Genomic DNA, 7721 nt, shown 5'->3' with positions numbered 1-7721 from the left:
TATAAAACTATTATCTTCAGTGTATATCTAAAAGTATATTTATTTCATGTATAATTTATAGCTTTACAGAAGCTTAAATACTACAAACTAACATTAAATGTACCCATAAATTAATTTGACATGACAGAGACAATTCATTTTACTAATGAAGTCATTGCCAGAAATTTTTGTTCAACTCAATTTTGGTAATTAAAGTTAATTTTTAAATTAACATGGAAGAGAATACGAGTATCTCGAAAAGATGCACGAGTTTTTAAAAATTTGAAAACATTCAAAGCATTCCCAACAATTAAAAACTTGAATGTAAGATAGCAGATACATTTACGAGGGTTCTCAACAAATTCTCTAGCCTCAAGCGAAAGGTTGCTTAGCGCTTGATAAAAACAATGTCTAACTTCTTTGGAGTCTAATTATAAAGGCAGCCCAAAGACATTGACGACGTCAACCAAGACAACACGTAATTGTGTCAACGTAACCAAGTCACTGAATTCCAGTAGCAATAATTTTTAATGAATGCGTTCAAATAGTTGTCATTTAAAATGGGACAACTATGAACCCAAAACAGAGATAGTGCAATCCATCTGTCCTTCGTCAAGTCAACGTAATCGTGTGAATTCTTGTAGCACATAAAAAATATACATAGTAGAGAATAAGTAAGTAAGTAATATTAAAAACAGAATTATAAAAAATAAAAAATAATAATAAAAATATATTCTAAGATAGCTTCACGGGTAATGAAAACAAAGCAACTTTTATAGGTAAGCAAAAAACAAACTAAATTGGGGAGTACTCATGTCAATCATAATGTTAAGAAAGTAATATCTAGTATCAATTATTAATACAACATACTATACAATATACATTCATATAGTACTATATTATAATATTCTACAACGAATTTTCTTTCTATTTTAATTTACTATTAAATTAATAGCCAACAAGCCCAGGAATCTATCCTTACTTTAGTTTTTAATTCCACATCACTGACTAATATTTTTAAGTATCTCTGCCGGCATATAAAGGCTTAATAATTACAAATAGTGCTCGTCTTAATTTGTGGCTCAATTAAATGCGGTGTAACTAATGTCACACGTGCCGTTCGCATATAATTGCCTAGACATGGGGCATTTCTTGACAGGAAGACGCAGTGTAGAAGCAACATAAAAATTATTTCACTTGAGCAGAATAAACTTAAGAACTCGTTTTGGGTTTTAGTAATTAAGACATCAACATTTCCAGCAATTATAAGAATCTACAGCAATCATCTTTATTCTGCCTAAGTGAGGCATTATGCTCTGCTCATGTGAGTTTTCAGTCGTTTTTCGTTTAGAGATAATCTTACACATTCTCATTTATTTTTGAGCTCAATTGCATTTTACGCTATGATTTGAGTTAATTGTGAAAATATCAGTAGTTAGTTTCCTCTATACATACATAAGAATTATATAAACTTCATAACAATAAGCCTATAATTACTACATACAATGGCTAAGATAGTTGAGGTTCTTAATCCATTTTATGCAACTTGAATACTCATTTGGAGTAGTGTGTACCCAATTGACAATTGTAATTTTAAAATTTATAAAATAAGATGACATTGAAAATCTCCAACCCCAAATCTACATAATACTTCATATAAATTTCTTAGTTCAAACTGCCTTTAATTAAACATAAGTAGTTACTCTATACATACATAAGCACTATATTTGTAAGCTATTGCTTATATACAACTTAAATCGTAAATAGACTGTCTTATTTCGAAATATTTTCATGTGGAGATTTAACTAACTGGTAGACAAGACTCACATAACCACTAAAACTGAGTTCTATGTGATAGCAAAATTATGAAAGTACAATCTCCGCTCTATAACTCTTAATAGAGTAACCTTATTATATTTTTGACTGATTATACAGCCGTTTTGAGTATTGTCAAACACCCATTATTAGTGTCTTTTTGGAATTATTACTTATATTGAATTATTCGTAAATAATTCCTTGAGACTACAAGTACCAACTTTCCAGATTCAGAGAGAGTAAAATAAGCATGACTTTCTCTGTATTACGTTCGTAGATTAGGTTCTATATACAAGTAAGAATAATATAAAATCATGCAATAAATAATACTTCTACCAAAGCATATTATTGAAATAAAACAATTAAAAATAAATATAATTATTTAAGTTAATTAATCAACTGGTTAGTGGTACCACAACAGGTCATTATTTGAGCTCAAGTGAAATTTCTTGGTCACAAAGCCGCCATTCTGCACTAATTTATTATTGAATTTATTATTGAACTTTCACAGCAAATGAGCGAAGCCTCCAAGTCAAAACATCTATGTAAAGTACGGCTTTGGGTCAATTGCCTAATAAGCTCTGACGCTGAGTTTAAAATTTGGCAGGGTGTGAGTTCAACCCTCGGTACTAGCGGTGTTAGAAATTTAATGACGCATAATTAAATATTATAAAATATACTTAAAAGATCGCTGATGATTGGTATTTAGCAATACTCAAAACAGCTGTATGGTCATTGAAAACTTGAATTAATAAAAAATAATAAAATTCTGTTGTTGCAATTCACTACTATTCGAAAATCTCTCTATTGAAAAGTATAATTTATATTAAGAAAATAATTTCTTTAAAAATCAATATAGTATCCATATTTGTGTATATAAATATTTATATAGCTAAGGCCTAAACAAGGGGTCCTATTGTGAAACCACATTTAAAAATACATGGCAGCTGCACGAAGCAGCTTGATTAAAGACATTCCTTTTTGTATTAAAAAGCCACTTTGTCTTTTCTATATATTATGCAATGCATTCAATATATATACTTTAAATATCGGTCAAATAATAAAGAAGAGTTGACTTTATAGTAGGCATGACTTTCAGACTTTCTCCTGTGTTCTATATATGTAGAGATTTAGTCTATGTACGCACCAAAGCTATTCTTGTGTTACCACAATGGCTCATTAATTGACCTCAAGTGTGGTTTCTTGGATACAAGGCCGCCATTTCAACCTACCTTACATATAATATATACTTCTAAGTATTAATTATGCTAATATTTTAAGTTGAATTAAAAATTTAATTAGTTACTAATTTTATTTCAATAAAAATTATAAAATTATAAATCAATCCATGCAAATAACCAATATTGGTTCGTCTTGTCTTAATGTTGATCATGTTATTCAAAATATTTAATTAAGGATATTAAATCTTTGTTAACAAATTTTATTTATTTTAAAAAACAAAATTTTAAACATAAACTATTAAATTTTAATTAAAGTAAAGAAAAATATTGGAGAAATCGGGCGATGTCGCCTTTCAAAATTATTGTGACATTAAATTATTTAAAAAATTCGAAACCTAAGAACTTCAATGTTTCAACGAACAAAATGAAAACAAATTATTGACGAGGAAAAATTTTGTATCTAACATTAGAAAACTTGTATGTTTTACAGCCAATAAAATTGCATTTTTCACATAATAGAGCAAAAGCCATAAAGTTTCGGTGTCGGTACACATTTGGAAAATTATGGCAGCTGCTCATGTTGGCAACTAACGTGTCTCAATGCCCGATGCTCTGGGTTCATAGCTCCACTACGACTGCCTTTACGATTTTGTGACAAGCGCATATAAAAAGAAAAATATTTTGTTGTAAAATGTGAAATCACATAAATACCAACATCAGATACTATATGCACTTATAAAAATTTTTAATCGTCATAAAAATTACCAGAATTTGTCCGAATGCTTGGATGAGGCATGCCTAAATCTCAAATGGAATTTCTGGAATATATTCACACGTTGTAGCTGCACTCGACACAGAATTAGTTTTATGAAACCAAAAGAGATTGGAGAGCTTCTATGCGCTATAAAAGCTGGTAACAATGGATGAAATCATAAAACATAATTACAGTTTCAGTCGGTTGAATAAAGCATGAAGATTATATGAAATGTACCAAATATGCGTATTAGACGCATTGTGCGGTGATGAGTCCACTTAAGCAGTTATTTATGTAAAGTTCGGTTTAATTCCTATGTTAGAATTTCAGTTTATGTTCAATGCTCTGGTGTTGTGAACTCATCAGGCTTAGTATTAGACCGGAGCTCGAATACACAGAATAACAGCATCAGAATTTTTTATTAAAAAACTCAATGCAGAGACGTAAATTTTCTCACATGACTTTTATTGTAACTGAAGATTTGTTGTTGTTGTTGTTGTTGTTGTTGTTGTTCATGTTAGGTATGCTGTATTGTTTTTCATATTTACCTTAGTTCATTTCACAGTTTTTATGATTTTCTCCCTACACACACGCCTTTTAAATGCTATTTTATGTAGTTTCATATGCTTTCTTATTGCCATAAATGTATATCACACTTGACTTGTGTATCATACTTGACCCAAATGTGTGCGTTTATGCATAAATGGGGTCATAAAATTCGTACAGGACTACATTGTTCCTTTGCAGGCAAGAAGGATTTACATTGTTTTCGGTTTCGGTTTCGGTTGCTATTTGTGCACATATTTTTAATATGTTAGCTTTAGTGCCTCTCTGCAGAGTATTTCTTAGTTACCTCACATTATTGTTTGAACTTTTGTTATGATTTACCTCATCGTATTCACGTCATATCAAGTTGGGTCAAGTATGCATACGATTTTCGAATTCCTTCAATAAAAACCAAAATACTGACATGAGTGTGTAAATAGGTTTTGTTGCTTACACATAAAATAAAAAACAAAACTACTAAAACAAAAATTTATCGGTATAATAATAAAACAGAGAAGTTGAAATGAATTAAATGTACTTACATTAGCACTTTTGACGCCACTCTTCCATATATAAAAATACTTACATACACATAACACACATAGTAGCCCATAGTTTGAAAAGCGCCATCTATCTACAAAAAGTTTAATTAAAACTTCAATATTCTTATTCCTCATCTTTTATAAAAATACAGTCATAATTTAATTTCACTCTTCCATTTATAAAAATACTTACCTAAACATAACATATATAACATAGTAGCCTATAGTTTGAAAAGCGCCATCTATCTACAAAAAGTTTAATTAAACTTTTATATTCTTATTCCTCATCTTTTATAAAAATACAGTCATAATTTAATTTCACTCTTTCATATATAAAAATACTTATATAAACATAGCATACATAGTGGCCCATAGTTTGCATAGCGCCATCTATCTACAAAAAGTTTAATTAAAACTTCAATATACTTATTCCTCATCTTTTATAGAAATACAGTCATAATTTAATTTCACTCTTCCATATATAAAAATACTTACATAAACATAACATACATAGTAGCCCATAGTTTGATAAGCGCCATCTATCTAACAAAAGTCTAACTAAAATTTCTATATTTGAATTCCAAATGTTTTATTAAAATATAGTCACAATTTAATTCCCATCTATTGATTTACTCATTGTTTGTAAGTATTTAAAGATCACATCTCAATGTACCATATTTCTGAACAATGTAAAGAAATTAGCGATCGTATGGTCATTAAATTGTTTCCAAAGAAAGGGATTAAAAAAACGAATACTCGTATTCATACGATGTGAATCAATGATTTATAAGTGTACTGATATGTTGAGTTTTAGAAAGAATTCACATGGATTCGCATGGAAGACTTTTAAAGACTAAGACTCGTCTCAAAAATATAGAAAATTGGAGGTTTTGAAAGATTGGTTATTCACCGCCAGCTATTTAAAAAAATATCTAAATTTTTTGTACACAATGTCACTACATTGTATGCAGTAGTTGGATAGCACGATAAGTGAATAAATTCATGATGCCAAAACCGATGGTCAGTGAAGCGATAAAGGTGCTTAGCTATCCGTGGCTGACTTCATTAATTACTGTGAACATGGAAACTTCAAGTTTCACCTCAAAAAAATATCGAAGATCAAGGAAGACACATGCAGACAATGTCTGGAAGAAAAAGAGACAGCGATGCATATATTGACCTAATATCCAACACTGGTCATTGGGATGGCGATGACATTCCGATAACTTTACAGACGAAAAGACTAGTTGGTCTATGTCAGCTAGTTAAACCTGATTTAATCTAAGCAATCTCGTATAAAATTTGAGATAAAACAAAGTTGGCACTTTTTATCGAATTCAATTATTTTTTTTAACATAATTTTTTTTTTATTTGAAAAATATAAAAAAATGTGGTTTTGTTTCTAAATGAGTAAATAATTTGGTGTTCGGCAATTTCTGTGGGTATATACCTTCTGATCAAAAAAGAATGAGAGGCCTATTTTTAAATTCTAGCGCTTATCCAATCGGTAAATTTTTTTTATTTTCACGCTGGCAACACTAGTATACACATTCTGTCAAATAGTTTTTGTTTGGCGTCTATACAAAGAAGTCGAAAAATTTACCGATTGGATAAGCGCGGGAATTTAAAAATTAAAAATTAAAGTTCTTTTTTGATCACAAGGTATAACAATGGCTCTACAAGTTTTCCCTGTTATGTGTGGTGATGAAGAAAATAATAGAAATGTAACCGAGGAAGAACAAATTATTAAAGTAAGGGCTTTGTCCCCAACAGTAGCCAAATTTGCTGCAAAGCGATATAGGGAGGACCCAGAACGAATAGTCGAAGAAATCACGGAATTAAGAGAATGGATATGCAATCACAGAACTTTTACTATGCGCAGAAGTGCACAATTTCTGTTATCATTTTTGCGTCAAGCCAATCATGATGTTGGAGCTGCGAAAGGGAAAATGGAAATATTCTACTTATTACGTGAAAAGTATACAGATTGCCTCTCATCACCAGATTTAAATGATCCAAGAATCAAAAATTTGATTTGCAGTGGGTTAGTATAACAGATAAGATTTGTAATATTTAATTCCAAATATGTTCATATATTTGAATTTTAAATAGATTGGTACAAGTTTTACCACGTCCCATTCATCGTTGGGGACCGCGTGTAATTTTGATTCGACCTGGTGCTGCAGAATCGAAATTTTCAGAGTTCATGCAATTGATTTATATAGCACAGGAGCTGTTAGTTAATGATGAAGATAATGCAGTCATATTTGGCGTCGTCTATTTAATAGATTGTCAGAACATAAACTTAAAAAAAATGTGGAATATTATACATAACAGAAATAAGTTTGATATGATATTTCGGTATGGTCTACGTCTACAAGCAAAATCGATTCATATAATTAATGCGCCCTTCACATTGAAAGCGATTTTATATTTGGCGAAACTATTTTGTTTAATTAATACTACACGATTGGTGTGTAAGATATTGTATAATTTATTTATATAATAGTAATAGTATTCATTTTTCTTTAGCCTCCATACAGCTTAAATCCAACTAATTTGCATGCCAAGTTTTCTCCAAATATTCTACCTAATGAATATGATGGCACTTTAGGTGATTTGTGTTGTCTCAGTCAAATATGGGAACGCAAAGTGTGTGGTGGTGGCGATTACTTAATGGAAGAGTTCTTATATGGTCCCATTAATCCTCCAGTGAAAAAAACTGAATATTCTGATGATCACATATTATTACAAAAATTTATTTCGAGATTAATTATTTTCGGTTTGAACATGATTTCTATTTTTTAGTATGTTTAAATTTGAAAAAGGAAAGAAATCACACAACACAGATAATTGTATTGCTGTCTGTTAGGGAGTTATAGCAAAAAGTACGTGCTTAAGTTT

At 30.2% G+C, this 7721-nt stretch overlaps 2 protein-coding genes across 3 annotated transcripts in view; both read left to right on the top strand.

Moving 5' to 3' along the window:
* The window catches only part of LOC119674360, a 2961-nt gene extending 2847 nt beyond the window's left edge, over positions 1-114 (top strand). The window contains exon 5 of the mRNA XM_038085497.1: positions 62-114. Within this exon, the coding sequence (XP_037941425.1) occupies positions 62-114 (53 nt within the window). The remainder of the gene's footprint in view (positions 1-61) is intronic.
* Positions 115-6182: 6068 nt separating this feature from the next.
* LOC119682497 lies at positions 6183-7721 on the top strand. Of its 2 annotated transcripts, none has more exons than XM_038095950.1 (4): positions 6183-6255; positions 6480-6861; positions 6930-7290; positions 7350-7721. In XM_038095950.1, exons 2-4 carry the CDS (start codon positions 6488-6490, stop codon positions 7623-7625), a joined length of 1011 nt encoding a protein of 336 aa, XP_037951878.1. In that variant the 5' UTR covers positions 6183-6255; positions 6480-6487; the 3' UTR covers positions 7626-7721. The 2 variants fall into 2 exon arrangements, with proteins under 2 accessions (XP_037951878.1, XP_037951879.1); XM_038095951.1 differs by having other exon boundaries at positions 6191-6259.

This window comes from Teleopsis dalmanni, chromosome 2 (assembly GCF_002237135.1).
Source record: "Teleopsis dalmanni isolate 2A chromosome 2, ASM223713v2, whole genome shotgun sequence".
NCBI classification, from domain to species: domain Eukaryota; kingdom Metazoa; phylum Arthropoda; class Insecta; order Diptera; family Diopsidae; genus Teleopsis; species Teleopsis dalmanni.
The sequence above is the reverse complement of the archived record's forward strand: the minus strand, read 5'-3'. Positions and strand labels throughout refer to the sequence as shown.

Coding starts and splice junctions, on each gene's coding strand:
- LOC119682497 (XM_038095950.1), top strand. CDS start 6,488: ATGGCTCTACAAGTTTTCCCTGTTATGTGTGGTGATGAAGAAAATAAT. Junction 6,862..6,929: donor AAAAATTTGATTTGCAGTGG/GTTAGTATAACA, acceptor AATTTTAAATAG/ATTGGTACAAGTTTTACCAC. Junction 7,291..7,349: donor TAATTAATACTACACGATTG/GTGTGTAAGATA, acceptor ATTTTTCTTTAG/CCTCCATACAGCTTAAATCC.